A 19,834-nucleotide genomic window follows, 5' to 3' on the forward strand; every position below is an offset into this window, starting at 1 on the left:
TGGACAGGCAATCTTCTGGGACTTGTGACGTGTCCCAGAAGATTGCCGAGAGGAGGGGCCGCCTAGGGGGAGAGGAGGAGTCGCCTAGGCGGCTCGTATTTGGAAGTAGAAAGTGGGACAGGAAGTCTCGCTCAAAACTAGTCGCCCCCCCAAAAAAATGACCTCCAAATGTGACATGTAAGGGAGTGAGGCGTGCTTAAAGCAGAAGTTACACTTTTGGGTGGAACTCCACTTTAACTGGTCAGCCTGCACTCCAGACCTTTCACCAATTTAAAAAAATTGGCACATCTTGAGTCGAAAAAAGAAAATATGACAAAGACCCAGGACTGCTGAGCAATTAAAATCCTATATCAGCCATAGTAAACCTGGTCATGTCCCAACTTTTTTGCTGCTATCAGTTTCAAAATTTTTTTTTTTTTTTTTTTTTTTTTTTTTTTATTTTCTTTCTTGAAATGGTACATTTTCTTTGGTTTTTGATATGTTTTCTATTGTTAATAAAAAAAAAAAAAAAAAGGTTTATGAAATTTGCAAATCGCTGCATTCTGTTTTTAATGTTTTGTTTTAGAGTCCTAACTTTTTTGAAATTGCGATTCTGTATAGGAAAAACTAAAAACAAAATTATTTTTTTTTTTAAGGGAGATTGAGAAAAGAGCTCTCTAATTCAATTGTTGAGCATCTACGGCATAGAGCTGCACGATTCTGGCCAAAATGAGAATCACGATTTTTTTTTTTTTTTTTTTTTTTTTTTTTTTTTTTTTACCTAGAATAAAAAGATCACGATTCTCTTACTATTCTCGCGACGTAATTTTTTTTTTTTTTTTAGGAGAGAGAGATTGATAGAATGAGTGACTGAGAGCCTCTCCTCTCCGGTGTGCCCCTCTTCTTTCAAGTGACCCCCCCCCTTTTCCCTCTCAAGTATCCCCCTGTTCTCCTTTCAGGTGCCCCTACTTATCTCAGGTGTCCCCCTTTTCCCGCTCTCTCTAGTGATCTCCCTCCCCCTGTCGGGTGCCCCCAATCCCAGGATCCCCCCCCTCTATGGTAGGTGTCCCCCTTGCTCTCTCTCAGGTGTCCCCCCTCCCTGTCTCTTCCTCTGTCATGTGTTCCCCCTCTGTCAGGTGTCACCTCACCTGCTGCTGGATCTTGCCGTCCTGTCACCACCCAGTGTGTTGTGGCCCCGGTGGAACACAGCAGGCAGAGCACCCCAAGCAGAGAGACCCCCATCCGGGAGATTCGGACGGTGCCGGTCAGGGCTCCAGTCTTCAGGGGGGGGGGGGGGGGTGCTGTACGGCCCGTTCCTGCTCTCCATGTTTCCCGCTGACATCACACGCAACGTCCCCTACCTACCAACAGAATTATTCAAATCCGGAGTTGCAATCGTGGCGGGTGGGGAATCGCAATAACTATTCTCCGATTAATTGTGCAGCTCTACTACGGCAGGAGCATGATGGTAAAATAGATGGAATTTAAAGTAATGGGAGTATATACAGTGGATTAAATATTTCACAACACAGAGGGGATTATGATATAGATTTATTACAAGAGGAGGAGACCTGGGTATGTAAACTACATATGTAGGATCCCAATAGTATCAAAAAGGAGTTGGTTACAATGTTCTTTGATCGGGTTCCTTTGTGTGTTGTGCCATTTACTACACTATATACTGCATATTTACATCACAAATGTTTGGAGCCGTGTATTTAGCTGTGATTTCTTAAAGCATCTAAACCTAACCACTTGCCGACCGGCACGCGCACATTTATGTTGGCAAGTTGGCTCCTTCCCGCGAATCGACGTACCTGTACGTTGGCTCCTTTAAGAGCCATAGCAGGCATGCCCGCTCCATGGCAGGGGACCTGATGCGCGTGGCCAGCGGCCGCGATGTCCGCCGGCCACCCACGTTCGCAGGCACGAGAGCCATAACGGGGATCTGTGTATGTAAACGCACAAACCTCCGTTCTGATAGGGGAGGAGAGACAGATCTGCTGTTCTAGTATTTAGGAACAGCGATATGTCTCCTCCTACAGTCAGTCCCACCCCCCCCACCCCCCAAGCTAGAAATGCATTTAACCCCTTGATCGCCCTTAGTGTTAACCCCTTCCCTGCCAGTGACATTTATGCAGTAATCAGTGGCTATTTTTAGCTCTGATAGCTGTATAAATGTCAATGGTCCCAAAAAAAGTGTCCGATCTGCTTGCCCCAATGTCGCAGTCCTGCAAAAAATGGCTGATCACTGCCATTACTAGTAAAAAAAAATAATAATAATAAAAATGCCATAAGTCTATCCCCTATTTTTTAGATGCTATAACTTTTTTGCGCAGACCAATCAATGTACGCTTATTTTTTGAAAAAAAAAAAAATGTAGAAGAATATATATCGGTCTAAACTGATAAAGTTTTTGTTTTTTTAAAATTTTATTTTTTTTGGATATTTTATATCCTAGCAAAAGTGGTTTTTTTTTTTTTTTTTCCTTCAAAATTGTCGCTCCTTTTTTTTTTTTGTTTATAGCGCAAAAAATAGAAAAACTCCAGAGGTGATCAAATGCCACCAAAAGAAAGCTCTATTTGTGAGGGGAAAAAAAGGACATCAATTTTTATTTTAGGTACAGTGTCGCAAGACCGTTCAATTGTCAGTTAAAGCGACGCAGTGCTGTATCGCAAAATGGCCTGGTCATTAAGGGGGAATATCTTCCGGGGCTGAAGTGGTTAAGCTCAGGGGTGATGTCCATTCGCATGTGTAGGGCACTTTGACTGTGCCCCTGGGGCACAGTGAAAATGCAGAAGGAACATCTGATTCACTTCTGCTTTAACCTCCCTGGCGATAATCCCAAGTGTGGCTCGGGGTTAATTTTCAGTACCAAAAGCGGTAACACTGTAGTACACCTGTAGTGTTACTTACCTTGTCCCTACAATCCCCTGATGTCTGCCCGCTGTGTCCTCCGGCCGACACCAGCATCTGGGTTCCCTTCACTGCGAGCGTCGGGGGGCAGAACCAGGCTGGAAATTTTAAAAAGTTGATAACATGACATACACACAATGCATTGTAATCTGTTAGGATTACATTACTCTATCAAACCATTTCACCTCAGTTTTGTTCATAGTCCAACACCGAAAGTGATGACAGCGACGATTCTGCGACTGTGCTCAGTGATGTGCAAACTTGGTGTTCTATTGACTGTGGTACGGTTCAGGCAGCGCCCCCAAGATTCCCATTTACTGGAGCATCTGGTATGAAAGTAGACATTGAACATGACAACCCCTTGGCATACTTACAATTTCTGACCAATGAGGTTATTGAAAAAATTGTTACTGAGACAAACCGGTACATAGAGCAACAATTAGCTAATCTGCATCGGAAGTTTCCAAGAAGCAGAAAGTGGAAACCAGTGACCAAAGATCACATTTGTAAATTTCTGGGCCTAATACTTCAGGGAATGGTGGGGAAACCCTTGCAGAAGTGGTATTGGACATCTTACACACCACCAAATTAACCTCTTCTTAGAAAGTAGACACCCCAATGTGTGCCACAATTTTTTTAGGAAGTGAAGAAACCCTTTACGTTTTGTGCTCTGTGATTGGATGACAAAGGTATCACATGGCACAAAACCGCTCCGATTGGCGCTGCATGTTGCCTGTAATGTGTGTGCATGTAATAAGCAGAGTACTGGTTTTAAATGGCACTGCAGAAATAAATGTTCACCACTCCTCCATTTTATAACATATGATGGTATTCAAATAGTTAAACTCCCTAATCTCTATAAAGTGACTATTCCTACTACTAGGAATCCTACACATTACTCTTCTGTGGTAGATTCTGCTCTTTACTCGGTATGGTTGGATAATTCTTCAGATCATTTGGTAACGGGTTGGATTGATTATCGCTTTCCAGAAATGGGCATTGATTGGGCACAGATCTCCATTCTGATCCTAATGTTCTTGCACACCAGTTAGGTGTGTTGTGTTGGTGGTGTTTTTATTTTTTTTTATTTTGTTTATATCTTACCATTTGTTTTCAGGCTTTTCTGTCCTTTTTGCATGCTCCCTTTCCTCCACTGGTACGACTCACTGCTACTAGTATAGAGCAAGCAGTGCTGTTATTTCTGGTCACATTCTCTGCTCTGTGTACTCTTTCTATAGTGATTCCCTTCTTTTGCGCCAAAGGGTGCAATATATGACCCAGACAAAAAACAATGGTCAAGGCTGAGCGAATAAATGCCTGTTAGAGGCTATCCTCTCCTGCGCTAAAGCTGGTGAGGACCCCCAAGCAGTACTTGGCACCTTTTTAAAACTCATATGCAGTGTTGGTGTACCCAAAGGAGTACTCATGCTGCTGAGGAGTGGAAAGAGATAATGTTGTCTTCCTGCAGTTGCAGTGTATAAATGGCAATCCTGTTACTGGAAGCCAGGGGTTTATCGGATTCAGACTTCCCTACATTTCTCACAAAGTTTATGATCACACATGTAAGGTCTAGTTTACACAGTCCTCCGTGGGACACATTCTATCCTTTTTCCAGTTTGGTTTGGGTCAGCATCTGGTGTTGAGTACCATCAAATGGCAAATCTCAGCCTTTGCCATTCTGTTTCAGAGACTGCTGGCCCCTCATTCCTTGGTTGTCTTTTTTGTGCAATGTGTTGCACACATAGTTTCCCCTGTATGTTCCCTAGGGACTTTTTGGGGTCCTAACCTGGTTCTTTTGGCACTTCAGAGGCCATTCTTTAAGCCGTGAGAGAAATTTCATCATCCAGCCTCGCTCGCAGTTGCTATAGCAGTAGAGAGGCTCCCACTGATCAGCAGGTAAAAACCCTTTTTCCTTTTACAACCACACAGCAGCATCCACACATGTAGGACACCAAACATTAGAGGTGATTTATTTTTACAATGCAAATATACCTTTGCATGCTCCCACTGACTAGTAATCTAGTATTTTGGGGCAAACAAGGATGCTGTGCGAGTGCTTTACGTGTTCGTTGTGCTCGTTATCATTAGAACGCCCGTAAGTGACCTTCAGGATTCCCAAGGTTGTAATGCACAATAAAAACATTTTAACTTTGTGTAACAAAAAAAAACAGGCTTGACTGACAATTTTTAGGCATTTTGCCATGGGCTTTTGTGCACATTGCTGGATCCGTGATGGGGCTCAGGTAAGTATTTGGGGGGGGGGGGGTTGTGCTCCACAACGAAGGATTTTTTTACCTTCATGCGTTCTATGCAGCCTATTGAGCCTTTATAACCACTTTAAAGGGAATGTAAAGAAAATCAAACTGATGGAAATCTGCACGCTCCCTCTGAGATGCAGCCAGCAAATACACTGTCCCAAGGGTTGCTTACAAAATAAAAGAAATATAAAACAAAAGAAAAGCCAGCTCTTCCCAAACTGCCAGAGTAGTATCCAATAAACCCTTTCACAATCCAATCTAACCTCTGTAGTGTCTTTGCTTCTCATCCAGAAGATTTTATGATTGCAGCACTCTCCCTCTCTCCACGCTACACTATAGAGGGTAGATTGGATTGAACTGTTAATACTCTGGCAGTTTGGGAGGCACATGGTAACAATGTTTCTATTTGCCTAAAGTAATCTGGGGTAACTTTTACATGCTTTCTTTGTTATATTTTTGTCATTTTATTAGATGTAGAGAATTGTAGAGCAGCCACTAGAGGCACAATACCAGTTGTTGGTTCAAAAATCTGTTCACAAGCTTTACATAGCATTTACTAAAATTGTAGAGTTAGCCATTAGGCTGCCACCTTCTGCCTTCAAGTGATAAATATGAAATATTCATATGCGCAATTGTGTTTATTGGACTAAAGAGAAATGATAAACTTTTTTTTTTTAAATGCTAGAAAATGATGTATAATCCCTTTATACAGCTAGTACTTTGAATTAGATTTTTTTTAATCTGAGGCATTTCTTCTGCACTGTGTAGGTGTACAATGAGCAAATCCGCGACCTTCTCTCAAACTCTGGTTCCCTTGCTGTGCGAGAGGATGCTCAGAAAGGAGTGGTTGTGCAAGGATTAACTTTGCATCAGGTATGTCTTCAATATACAAGATAAAGCCATTCTGATTCCTTCCACCCACCTAAATCTTATCACAATTTGTATATCTGCACTAATATGTTGAACTGTACTTTAAAGCTAGTTACTGATCTAAGGAAGAAATCTATAGATGTAGAATGCCAGTTAGCAGTTTAGGCTTTTAGCTAAAAAATAATTAGATCCCTACAAACCTTACACTTGGCTGTTTTTTATGATTTGGTCAAAGGGCGAACTACAATTTTATTTTTCATATATATATATATATATATATATATATATATATATATATATATATATATATATATATATATATATATATATATATATATATATATATATATATATATATATATATATATATATATATAATATATAAATCTATTTAACCAGATTATTATTTTGATCGTTCTATAATGTGCTGTGAGAAACCAGTTCAATGTCAAAGGGGGCTTTCCATGAAAACGGAAGATCTGTTTTGTGTGTGTGTATATATTTAAATTTTTATTATTTTTTTAATTTTTTTTCCTGGCAGCCAAAATCAGCTGATGAGATTCTCCAGTTGCTTGACTATGGTAATAAGAATAGAACGCAGCATGCTACTGATGTCAACGCCACCTCTTCTCGATCTCATGCTGTATTCCAGGTAGAATTTAAAAAAATGCAATGCTTTTTATTTTATAATAGTTTTGCTGGAGTGTGAATACAGGGAAGTGCCAAAATATTTCCCCCAATTTTTTTTTTTTTTTTTGTATTTGTAAAGATGGACAAAAATATCCAGGATAGACTAATTAGGCCGATTTGTCGTCTTGTACTGTAGGATTGAAAATAGACCCTGCGTAGTGGCTAACGTATACCTCCCTCCACCTTCTGATGTCTGGATCCTTTATGGGCTGATTGAGTTTGTCCTGTATAAGCCAGGGGTACCGGTGATTGTAATAGGGGATTTTAATATGGTAATGGATCGGAGCTTAGATAGATTTCCCCCCCAGGGATATCCACTAGCAGTCTAGTGGACAGCCGGTTACCCAACTTTTTGAAAGAAACCGGATTGAGAGATATATAGAGAACTCGGAATCCGAAGATTCGACAGTATTCGTGCTTTTCCAGGACACAGTCTATGCTCTCTAGGATTGATTAGTCTTGGGTAACGATGAGATGATGCCCATGATAAAAAATGTGAATTATAATCCGAGGGGCCTCTCGGACCATTCCCCGGTGACGGTGTCAGAGCTTGGTGAACGGAATCATCCCGGGGTGTAGAGGTTAAGCCCCTGCTGGACTGACCTGATGGGGGACCCGTGTGAGATTTTGGTGTCTCTGGGTGAGTTTATTGACTCAAACCGGGGCTCCGCTTCAGAAGGAATAGTATGGGACACTCTGAAGGCTTTTCTACGGGGTTAAATGATACAACAGATCTCAAAAATTAAAAAACAGACCAAGGAATGGGAGAGATCAATTGGGGAGAGAGTAACAATAGCGGAAGAACAATACGTCAATAACCCGACTCCCGATACTCTTAAGCATTGGATAGGGATGCAACACAACTACTGTTTGGTAGCCCTCTGGAAGTCAGAAAACAAATACCTCTCCCAGAGTCAAGTTGCCTTTGTTGAGGGGGAAACTATGGGCCGTATGTTGGCGAACTGGTCAGAGCAAACTCCCCCACCTCAGTGGTACCTTCGCTTACCGCAGAGGATGGAAGAGTGACCTCGTACGCTCCAGAAATGGTGGGCAAGCTCAAAGAATTTTATGAGGATCTATATCGCTCTCGGCAGAACGAGACGAGGGAGGAAATGGATAGCTTTCTTGGGGATCTGAGTCTCCCCTTCCTCTCTGAGACTGACAGATCAGAGCTGGACCGCCCTATAACTCTAGAGATGCAGCGAACCACTAATGAAATGGCTAGGCAGAAATCCCCAGGCCCAGATGGCCTCCCCATTGAGATATATCGCCATTATGGTAAGGTATTGCTTCCCGAGCTGTTGAGGGTATTGAATTGCTCTCTAGCAACGGAAGCGCTGCCCCCATAAATGATTGATTTCACTATAATTACCATACATAAGGAGGGCAAAAAGACCCAGTTGATGTTGCCTCATATAGGCCCATTGCACTGTTGAACACAAATATGAAAATCCTTGCAAAGGTCCTGGCGGCCAGGCTTAATAAAGTCATTGCGAAACTCATCCTACCTGATCAAACAGGCTTTATACCTGGCAGAACAACTAGCACAAATATAAGGCGCATATATTTGAATCTTCAGGTCCCAAAGGATGGGGGTGGAAATAGGGCCATTCTTTCTTTGGACGCCGCCAAGGCCTTTGACAGTTTAGAATGGCAGTACCTTTGGAGGGTAATGGAGGCAGTCCAACTGGGTCCAGGCTTCATCAACTGGCTCAAAATGCTCTATAGAGCACCAGAGGCTAGAGTACAGGTAAATAATGAACATTCTGATAAATTTGGATTGGGGAGGGGGACGAGACAGGGATGTCCCCTGTCACCCCTCCTCTTCGCTGTCGTGATTGAACCTCTGGCTATCGCCATCAGAGCCTCTGACCAGGTGAGGGGTTTTAAGAGGTTATTTGGAGGAAAAGCTTGCAGATGACCTTTTGTTATTTCTCAGAGACATGCAGGATTCCCCTAAGCAAGCTATGAATATTAACAAATTTGGTCAAATTTCTGGGTTAAAGATAAACTGGGCAAAATCTAGCTTGGTACCTGTAGATCCCTTGGAAGGTCCCCTTCCGGAGGAGGTGGCCCAAATTCAGTGGTCAATAAATTTAAATATCTGGGTATAAATATTACAAGAGACCCTCACACAACTTTGACCCGCTATTGGCCAAATTTAGGGGCAAAATAAAAGTGTGGAAACACCTGCCACTATCTGTGGCAGGTCGCTGTGGTTTGGATGCCACAGCTTCTTTATGTATTGCATAACTCCCCAATTTGGCTTCACAAAAAGTGGTTCCAAAAGATAGATATTTTGTTCAGAGATCTGATTTGGAAGGGTGGCCCAGCAAGAATACGCTTAACTACCCTGCAGCTCCAGAAATTGGAAGGAGTAGCGCTTACGCATGCCTTCAGTTATTTCTTGGCGTCTCAACTCCAGCAAATAGCCGGGTGCAATCTAGTAGGCCAAGAAGCACGCAGAATGTTGCTCCTACAAAATACCCGACACGACTCAATAGTTGCAGCTCTGGAGGCGGGATCATTCACCTCAGGTTTCCCTACCCTGAATCTAATGATGAGAGTATGGGACACTGTGAAAACAATTTTGAAATATAGAGGCCTCACTGTGTATACCCCCCTATGGGAGAACAGCAAATTGGGAGAACTACAAAAGATGGGGGTAGTAAAGGAATGGGAGAGACGTGGTATAAAATACATTACCCAGCTTTACTCAGATGGCACTTTGATATCCTTTCAGGATCTGAGAGACCAATACGACCTACCGAATAATTCTTTTTTCAGATATTTACAGGTCAGGCATGCACTGGTCGAGCAGTTCAGAAGGTGTCCCCTAGAATGGAGTACAATCCCAGTTCTTAAATTAATTTAGAGTCAGGGAAAGGGTTAATTTTAAAAAATGTATCCATATATCAACAAGGGGGGAATGGGAGGGATGGAATCCCCTTTGTACAGAAGAAAATGGGGGAAAAAGACGTGGGAGATATCTCTGCATTGCAGTGGAACAGAATTTTGGAACTGGCCCCTTTGGTCTCGCTGGCCCCCTCTCAGAGGTTGTCACATTTGTTCTTGTTATATAGAACCTATTATACCCCTCAAACTTTGCCAGTTTGGCCGTCGGCCAGATTCAAGATGTCCTAGGTGTGGGGAGTCAGAGGCGGATGTACTTCACATGTTTTGGAGATGCCTGAAGTTGTTCCGCTACTGGACCGGGGTGACGAGAATCATAGATCGGACGTTTGGAACCTCCACCGAGCTGGAGGCAAAACACTGCTTACTGGGTTTAATGGAGGGAGTTGGATACCCAGGAAATAATCAGCTGGCAGTTTTGAGATGTCTATTTCAAGCCAGGATTCACCACCGTCCAGTGGGGATTGGCTAAATAGTATGATCAGGGTAATTCTTAAGGAGAAATCGGTGATCTGGAAACCCTGGTGGGATGCAAAAGGATTTTCCTTATAAATTTTATCAGCGTAGTAAACACGCAAACGATGGCCCATGACCCAAAAGAAATTAGTCCGTGAGAGGATAAGATGTGTGAATGTGAGGAATGGATGGTGCTGTGATGGTGAAGTGAATGGAATGGGACTTGGGTTATAATCAAAACTTTAGACAGGCCCCTCCTTGGGTTACCCTCCCTAGCTAGGAAATACCCATAAAGTAGCCTTCATACCATCTATACTGCATGTTTTTAGGATGGGGGCGTACTGGTGTGAGAGGTGAGGTCCTGGAGGTAATGTCTGTATTGTTTTGTGTAAAAAAATGTTTTTAAAAAAAAAGATGGACAAAAATATAATATAGGGATTTAACAGGTTTTATATATGAAGAATGAAATAAAACCAATCTTTGGAAGCCCCTGTTTGAAAGTCGTCTAAAGCCTAGTACACACGGGCTAAATGTCAGGCAGAATCAGCTTGTTTAATATAAACCAGCTGACATTCGGCCCATGTGTATGGCAGCCGGTCTGACCGACAGAAGCCAGCCAAGCATGCTGGGAAAACCAGCAGCCGATCAGTGCTCTGTCAATAGCTGGGAGCGCAGACCAGAGTGATTTTGGCGGGGGAGGGGGGGGGGGGTCATCCCACTGTCAGAACACAATAGCACAGCAGGGGAGATCGCTCTACTAACTTTGGATTGTTAGCGGCTCTGACCTGAGCTGTTATTCAGCCTCCTGGGTTGAACGAAAAAAAAATAGTGTGTGCTAGGCTTAATTCGCTGGCTGGCTGGCTTTAGATTACCTAGTATATCCTTTTTTCCTGGTTCCCATATAAATGGCATAATGTAGTTATGCCCCCTACCTGACCACAGCCTCGTTGCTATCAAGGACATTTCCCAAGAAGCAACACATCAAAGGGAATCTGTAATGGCAGCACACTGCCACAAGACCCTAGAAGTGGCTTAGATGGAAAGTGCTGCATTTTGGTTTGCTCCTGAATAGAACTTTATGACTTTAGTTTAAGTTCAATGGTTCTGGTGAAGATGCTCTCAAGTACAAGGCAATTTCCTTTGGAATCTTAGGAGTCTAGAAAAGATGATGGGTCCAGAGTCCATAAGTATTCAGTCAAATGTATCCAAAATAACAAGCCAATCGGGCCAAGCTATACCCCCTTTATCAGCGCTCAAAATGTGTAAGGTGGAAGCCAAAGGGCTTGATTCAAATTACATTTTCTTAAAAAAAAAAAATCTTAATTGCAGTAAATATAATAGAGTCAGCAGCTAATAGAATTATTTTTTTTCACAAAACACTAACAGCTGCTGAAGCCTTAAACCACTACAGCTCCGGAAGGTTTACGCCCCTTCATGACCAGGCCACATTTTGCGATACGGCACTGTGTTTCTTTAACTGACAATTGCGCGGTCGTGCGACGCTGTGCCTAAATAAAATTGATGTTCTTTTTTTTTTTTTTTTTTTACCCACAAATAGAGCTTTTCTTTTGGTGGTATTTGATCACCTTTTACGTTTTTTTTTTTTTTTTTTTTTTTTTTTTTTTTGTGTTTTTTACTTTTTACTACAAAACACATCCAATAAAAAGTGTAAAAAAAATCTTATTTCTTCAAAAAAAAAAAATAAAGGCCAATATGTATTCTGCTATATATTTTTAATTTAAAAAAAAATCACAATAAGCTTATATTGATTGGTTTCCACAAAAGTTATAAACTATGGGATATTTTTATGGAATTATTTCTTTTTTACTGGTAATGGTGGCGATTAGTGACTTATAGTGGGACTGTGACATTGCGGCGAACAAATTGGACACACAGTGACTTTTTGGGGGGGCCAGTGACACCAATATGCACTGTCACTATACTAATGAAACTGGCAGGAAAGGGGTCAACATCAGGGGCGATCAAAGGGTTATATGTGCTTACTAACGGGGGGGGCGGCACATGGGGGGTGCTTGTGCTATGGGAAGGCAGAGATCCGTGTCCCTGCTTAGCAGAAACACAAGATCAGTACCTTCCCTACTGACAGAATGGCGGTCTGCCTTGTTTACATAGGCAGACCGCCAATCTGCTTTTTTCCCGAAAATTCATCAGGTCCGCTGATTATCCCGCTGTGTCCAATTACAGCAGGAGCGAGTCACCGACGGTGTGCCCCAGACCTGGAAGTGTCAGATCACGCGCTAAGTACGTGAACTGGCACAGAGCGGCCACCCTGCCGCAGAATGTGCGTAGGGCAGTCGCTAAGCAGTTAAATTGTCCCCTTATGCCATGCCTCTAGACACTTTAAACAAATAACTGCAGGAGATGTGTGTTCTTTTGAGTTCACAGGAGTGGAAAGGGTTACTAGGTCTCTTTGTGGAAGTGATGTCCATCATAGACTTCTGGAGAGGGAGGGCTAGTGGATTTTCACCCTAGGTACTAGAAGCCCTGCCGGTTTGAACTCTAGATGGGATGTAGACTTTTTCTTGAAATAATGGTTTAGCCTGATTTGTCTACTTACAAAATACGTTTTTCCCCCAATATGCATTCTCCAATCCATCTTATGATTGGATCTAACTGTAGCTTTGTACTTTTTTGTTCTAAATTGGTATCCTACCTTTTTATTCTTGGGGTTTTTTTTTATTTTTTTCATTTTTGCAGGTTAGTTTACATTGATCCTAATGCCATATAATTATTTGTGCTTGATGGTTGATTAATTTCTATCGATTGTTATAGATCTAAGTGTATTACTACTCCTCTCCTTGTCACATATCATTTTTATTGTGTAATTGGATCTTGCATTATCACTATATGCCAACCCCCCTTTCTGGGTGGGGCTAAGTTGTATACGTGTGTGTGTGTGTGTGTGTGTGTATATATGTTCTGTCCTTTTCCTTTAGCAATATGCTGTGAACAAGACCAGGTGCCGAAATGCGTTGGCTTGCTTTTTAACCACTTGGCATCCGCGCTATGGCTGAATGATGGCCACAGCGCGGACCTGAATTCCCGGGAGGACGTCATATGATGGCCTCCCCTGTGCGCGCGCCCTGTAGGGTGCGCGCAGAGCACGCTGTGATCACCGAGTCACTGAGATTCGGCTGATCACCGATCCAAGTAAGGGGCCGGTCCTGGCCCCTTACCATGTGATCATCGGTCAGCCAATGACAGCTGATCACATGATGTAAACAAAAGATCGGTAATCGTTTTTTTTTTTTTCACGCTGACAGCGTGGGTAGAAAAAAAAAAGCTGATCACCGGCTCAGATGCGAGGGACATCGGTCCCGAAGTGGAAGAGGCACATCTGCCTCATCTGTGCCACCTAACAGTGCCCACAAGTGCCACCTATCAATGCCCACAAGTGCCAGCTATCAGTGCCCACCAGTAGTGCCAATCAGTGCCACCTAGCAGTGCTGCCTATCAGTGTAACTAATCAGTGCCCATTATTGCCACCCATCAGTGCCGCCTCATCAGCGTACATCAATGAAGGAGAAAAATTACCTGTTTTAAATTTTTTATAACAAAATATAAAAAAAAAAAAAAAAAAAATTTTATTTTTTTTTTTTTCTTAATTCAGTCTTTTTTTACATTTTTTTTAAACAAAAAATAAAAACCGCAGAGGTGATCAAATACCACCAAAGCTCTATTTTGTGGGTAAAAAATGATAAAAATTTCATTTGGGTACAGTGTTGTATGTCCGTGCAATTGTCATTCAAAGTGCTTCAGTGCTGAAAGCTGAAAATTGGTCTGGATAGGATGGGGGTTTAAGTGCCCGGTAAGCAAGTGGTTAATGACCGTTTTGCCATAAAGTCTTCCAAAGGATTTCGGGGTTGCTGGCTCTCTCTACTAAGTTCTTCCTCCTTCCATCTGATTTGAGCACTGTTGAAGAGTGCAACCCCTTGAGATACACTGGCTTAGCATTTCAGATGAAATAACTACTTTCAAACTTTAGATCCTTTGGTGTGGCTGCCTTGCCAATATATTTGACCAGACTAGAAAACCCATGAACTGTGTGCAAGGAGGCCATTTTGTGTTAATGCACTGAGGTGTATCTAGTTTCCTGGAAATTCCTTTTATATGTATAAATGGGGTTTGACAAACGTTAGAAGAATTTCATACTTATTCGAAAAAACACTTTTATGCTGTTCCCTTTTTAATAGATATACTTGAGGCAACAAGACAAAAGTGCCAGTATTAATCAAAATGTCCGGATTGCCAAAATGAGCCTGATCGATCTGGCTGGTTCAGAACGAGCAAGCGCTACAAATGCTAAAGGTGATCGCTTGCGTGAAGGCACCAACATCAACCGCTCCCTATTGGCACTTGGGAATGTAATCAATGCTCTGGCAGATCCTAAGGTGAGTTATTCATTGCTTGTCTCCATCTTATCTCTTATCCTAAACATTGGGCTACTTCATCAACTTTGGCTTTCTATTTACTTGATATTTTCTCTTTTGCCTACCATTTTTATGTTTTAGAAGTGTGGACAGAGAACCACAGCTTTAATTACTTCACAATATATGCAAAGATCAACATTGCGTTTTTTTTCTACATTTGTGTTCATTAGTAAAACCTGGTAAATGTATTGCTAGTACAGCCTTTCTCAACCTTTTTACTAGGAACCCCTGCTAAAATTAGTTGGGCTCAGAGGGAAGGAACCCCTAGTAACCTTTGAACGAGCCCTAGGGTTCCACAGAACCCTGGTGGAGATGGCTGAGCTAGTATGAGTACCAGAAATCTATGTAGACTTCCCATAATTCCACACAGATCAGGAATTGAATTAAGGGAAGAGGCCAGCCCTGATGGACTTTGGGCGCTCTTGAAATGCGTATGATGTCAATTTAAGATGATAGCAACTGTGAACTCACCTCTTGGGTATGTATTTCTTCTATCAATTTCCAGTCAGCAGGTGAGGGGATGAGAAAGGGTAGCAAGCTCTTTTGCTGTAAAAGAGAAGACTGATGATGTCCACTTGGCTGTGGACTGTGACAGGAGTGTCTGAATCATGTAATTGCCTGCACAGAGTTGACAAACGCTTAGGCAGGTGATATGTTATGTATTTGTATGTGTTTTCACGCCTGTGTTTATCTGCCCAGCTAGAGTTCATGTTTTAATAAAATATTACAAAATCCATGACTTGTCAACCCTTCCACTTCCCTCTTAATAATCAATGTTTGTTGAACTGTAAAACATGACCATTGAGATAAAAATGACAATACGTAGTGACCCACTGTGTCCATCTGGTTTGAGCTTCAGAATTAGGTGGATGACTGCACACCGATGTACTGTAGTAAAAACCCAAAACTTCACTTTTGTAAAGGAAACCTGGGTACCTTTAAATGTAAATAAGTAGTATACAAATAAAAGTCTGTAGCTCTGAGCCAGGCAAAGCACTAAGGCCCCTTTTACACGAGCCCTCTGTGAAGTGGAATCCGCTTGCTCAGCAGGGAATCTCTGCTGATCCCTGCTGAGCAGGCAGATGACAGGTCCATGCCCGCTCCGCTATGCAGAGTGGACATGGACACAGTACTGCTCCTCTCTATGGGGCAATCGGATGGAACTGGACCGCCTGTCCATTTCAATTCAGTCTGCCAGGTGGATGGGGAATAGGACGACCATCTGTCTGTATTCGGCAGACGGGATCAGATCAGATGGTGACGGGTGTCAGCAGACATCCGCTGCTCCGTAGAAGAGATTGGGTGGTCCAATAAGGTCCGCCTGAAGAACCGGACCGGACCACTTGTGTGAAAGGGGCCTTATGGAGCTAGTGTATGCTGAGAAATCCTTGTAATGTCAAAGCTGTAATAACACTGCACTAGGTCAGTTTGCCTTAACTGACCCCATTTCATACAGCAGAAGTCTGGTTCGCCTCCAGATAATGCTTCAGATCAAGGTGGGTGACCACACATCGGTGTAGCAGAAAACCGAGCTGTAGGTGAGAAATCAAAACCTTTTTCTAAGGTCCCAGCAAAACTCGGAAAGTTATACATAAACCCTTTTTATGCACCAACACTACCATACCAATTGGTTTTCATGGCCCTCGCTTTAGACAGCTTTTATATTAAGATGAACTGAAATTGCAATTTAGTCTGTTATGTTTCAAATTTCACAAGAATGTACACAGCAGGCAGACCCCAACAAAAAAGTGTTTTGATCAGTTGTTTACCAGCTAAACAGGACACTTCATTTATTTCTCTTTGTCCTATGTTACTGTATATAACTCTGGCGCTATTTACACAGAGAAAAACTTCCAAATAAATGAGCTTGTTGTGTATGATACAGACTTGTTCAAGATTATGATGTGGTGGGAGTCTTGTGCTACTACTCATTTTTGGCTCTTTAAGAAAGATATTTGTATCTTTTTGCATGTGTGTAAGTGGAGGGTGATTCATTGACAAAGGAGGTTGTTTTTCTCTGCAGCTTCTTGTAGTTTGGAGTTTTAATGTGTGTGTGTGTGTGTGTGTATAAGGTTGCCGTGTTCATCGTATGTTACTTGGACTCGTAGTTGTCTGTGTTCATATTAAAGCGGACCTTCAGTCATTTTTTCATATTTCTATCTATTACATCTTCTGCCCTTGTTGTTTTAACTTTGGATAGTAAAACATTTTTTCCCTGCCAGTAAATACCTTATACAGCCCACTTCCTGTTTCTTGTCTGGTCATTAACCTAGGCTTTGACATCATGCACAGCTTTCTCTCCCACTCTTGTGAGAGTTTGCCAGGAGGGGGGTGAGTCATAAGAGGGCCAATGAAGGCTGCAGAGCTGGAGGTGTGCCTCTGTGTAAATTCAGGAAGTGAACAGGCAGCAGCTTCAGCTGTCCGCAGGTAAAATGGTTGCAGCCAGACTCAGTGGAGGGTGATTTCTGCAGCATATTTGGCAAGTACAGAATCACAGTATATAAAATGATATGCAAAGTGGTTGGAGGGAAGCTTCAGAATGGCAAGGATGTTTTTATTACAAATTATGTGAGCAGACTGCAGCTCCTCCTTTTAACCACATGCCGACTGGCTCCTGTACATATACGTCGGCACTTTAAAGATGGATATCTCAGTATCGGCAGCAGCTGCTGCCATAACCGAGATATCCATCTTTTCAGCTGGTGGTCCAGTTTACGATAATGGTGGTCTATGCCAGTGTTTCTCAACTCCAGTCCTCAAGGCGCCCCAACAGGTCATGTTTTCAGGATTTCCATTATTTTGCACAGGTGATTTGATCAGCTTCACTGCCTTAGTCATTACCACAGCCATTTCATCTAAGGGAAATCCTGAAAACCTGACCTGTTGGGGCGCTTTGAGGACTGGAGTTGAGAAACACTGGTCTACGCTGCGGATTTGCCATGAGATCACCGTTATTGGCGGCGGCAGAGGGGGCCCCTCTTCCTGCGCCCTTCGCCACTTACTGGAGCTGTCGGCAGCGGTGGAGGCGATCGGGACCTGTCCGTGGCTGGGTATGGAGACGAGTGAGGGGAAGATGGCCCCCACCCGTCTCCATACCATAGCAGGGTGGAAAAACGTCACTTCCGCCCATACGTCTTAAAGGCACATTTTTTTTGTTGGTTTTTTCAAATGACAAAATTTTTTTTCTTTTATTGCATTTAAGTCCAAATATGAGATCTGAGGACTTTTTGACCCCAGATCTCATATTTAAGAGGTCCTGTCATGCTTTTTTTCTATTACAAGGAATGTTTACATTCCTTGTAATAGGAATAAAAATGACCCAATTTAAAAAAAAAAAAAGTGTAAAAATAAATAAAATCAAATAAAATAAGAGAATTTTTTTTTTTTAAAGCGCCCCGTCCCGACTAGCTCGCGTGCAGAAGTGAATGCATACGTAGCACCCTCATATGAAAATGGTGGTCAAACCACACATGTGGGGGATATCGCCACAATAAAGCAATAATTCTAGCCCTAGACCTCCTCTGTAACTCAAAACATGCAACCTGTAGTATTTTTTAAACGTCGCCTATGGAGATTTTTAAGGGTAAAAGTTTGACACCATTCCACGAGTGGGCGCAATTTTGAAGTGTGACATTTTGGGTATCAATTTACTCGGCGTAACATTATCTTTCACAATATAAAAACAAAATTGGGCTAACTTTACTGTTTTATTTTTTTATTCAAAAAAGTTAATTTTTTACCAAAAAGTGCGCTTGTAAGGCCGCTGCGCAATTATGGTGTGACAAAAAGTATTGCAATGTCGGCCATTTTATTCTCTAGGTTGTTAAAAGAAAAAAAAATGTATAATGTTTGGGGGTTATGAGTAATTTTCTAGCAAAAAAACTTGTTTTTAATTGGTAAACACAGAGTGTGAAAAAGAGGCTCAGTCTTTAAGTGGTAAGGAATTGCAAATCTTTTTTTACTTTTGACATGCTTATGTATTCGTTTTTTTCCGTGTCGCTCATTTAACGTTTTGTACTTTTGCACTCTAGTAACGGTTTGGCGTATATGAATAACACAATCCAAGCATTTCTTTTGGTGATCTGATAAATGAGCCCAGTGGTCTAGTATGTATATGTAGGTTTCACATTCTTTTCCAGTAAATAGGGTGATTTATATTGTATAAACACAGCTATTTACAAGTTTTAGCTTAAAGCGTTTGTCACCCCAACACGTCCATGTTCCTGCTGTACCATGTACTTGTATGGTAAAGCATCCTGTTCTCTTTTGTATTGCTTCCTTTATGTGAAGCCCTCTGTTCCAACTTCCTGCCAGTCCCTCTGCTTTCCGATTTAGAAACTGACCACACTAAGCAGGAGAACACATCGTGGTCAGTTCTCTAACAATACTGGGAACTCTGTGTGCTCTCCTCCATGAATCAGACTTGTCCTGACACGCCCCTGCTGCACAGCCATTCACTGGTATCTGAGAACAGCGGGAATGTGATCATTTATAAAAAAAAATAAAAAAAAAAAAAAACGTCCAAAGAGAAAACTTCAGTAGCAGCCATCAGCTTGATCTATTTGTTCAACAGGCTGTGGGCTTGAAAGTGATACTGTAGCTCCCTAGCCACCTATCACTTTTACACAGTGGGTTGCAGGGTCCCTACCCTGCCGGCAGACACCCTGCGGTTTGTGAACTTTCCCATACTTACCGGGAGCCCAGGACCACAACCACCGGCTTCTGGAGGTAGAGATATGTGAAAGTGAGATATATCCATGCTAGGGGAGACATCTAACCAAGCAGAGCTGTGGAGGGTCTTTTTGACTCTTAATGTCTCCAAAAAGAGTACCTGTAACCTGCTCAATGCTATCACATAGGGGTTTATTAACCCCTTGTAATAACAATTGCATTAAAAAGAAAAAAATTAAAATCAAATTACAGTAAAGTGTATTTAAAAAAATCTTAATGCTGCAAACTCACCTTGCCCCGCATATATGCATAAACACATGCCCAGGGTACGCATGTGTAAAAAATCCGCAGTTGCACTACACAAGTGCCCAAATCACCGTGAACATCAGAGCGAGAACAAGAACTCTAGCACAAGGGCTTCTGTTTAACACTAAACTGATGAGCTGTAAAAGCTATTTAATTTTTTTTTTTTTTTTAATGTATGACTAAGCTTCGTGGGCAAAGTGAAATGCATTGGGGGCGTGGCCTGGTTAGATCCCGGGCTGAGGCTGTCATACACTCTTACAGGGATTTGCAGGTTTGTTCGAATTCCAGGACTTTCCCCTTTTTCCATTAGCTGTCTAGAGCTGG

At 42.2% G+C, this 19,834-nt stretch overlaps 1 protein-coding gene across 1 annotated transcript in view; it reads left to right on the plus strand.

The window, feature by feature from the left end:
- Positions 1-19,834, plus strand: part of KIF18A (kinesin family member 18A) — a gene marked incomplete in the record, with an annotated part of 168,537 nt that overhangs the window by 17,297 nt on the left and 131,406 nt on the right. The window contains 3 exon segments of the mRNA XM_073604534.1: positions 5,922-6,026; positions 6,565-6,675; positions 14,297-14,494. Of these exon segments, the coding sequence (XP_073460635.1) occupies positions 5,922-6,026; positions 6,565-6,675; positions 14,297-14,494 (414 nt within the window).

This window comes from Aquarana catesbeiana, linkage group LG11 (genome assembly GCF_042186555.1).
Source record: "Aquarana catesbeiana isolate 2022-GZ linkage group LG11, ASM4218655v1, whole genome shotgun sequence".
In the NCBI taxonomy this organism is placed as follows: domain Eukaryota; kingdom Metazoa; phylum Chordata; class Amphibia; order Anura; family Ranidae; genus Aquarana; species Aquarana catesbeiana.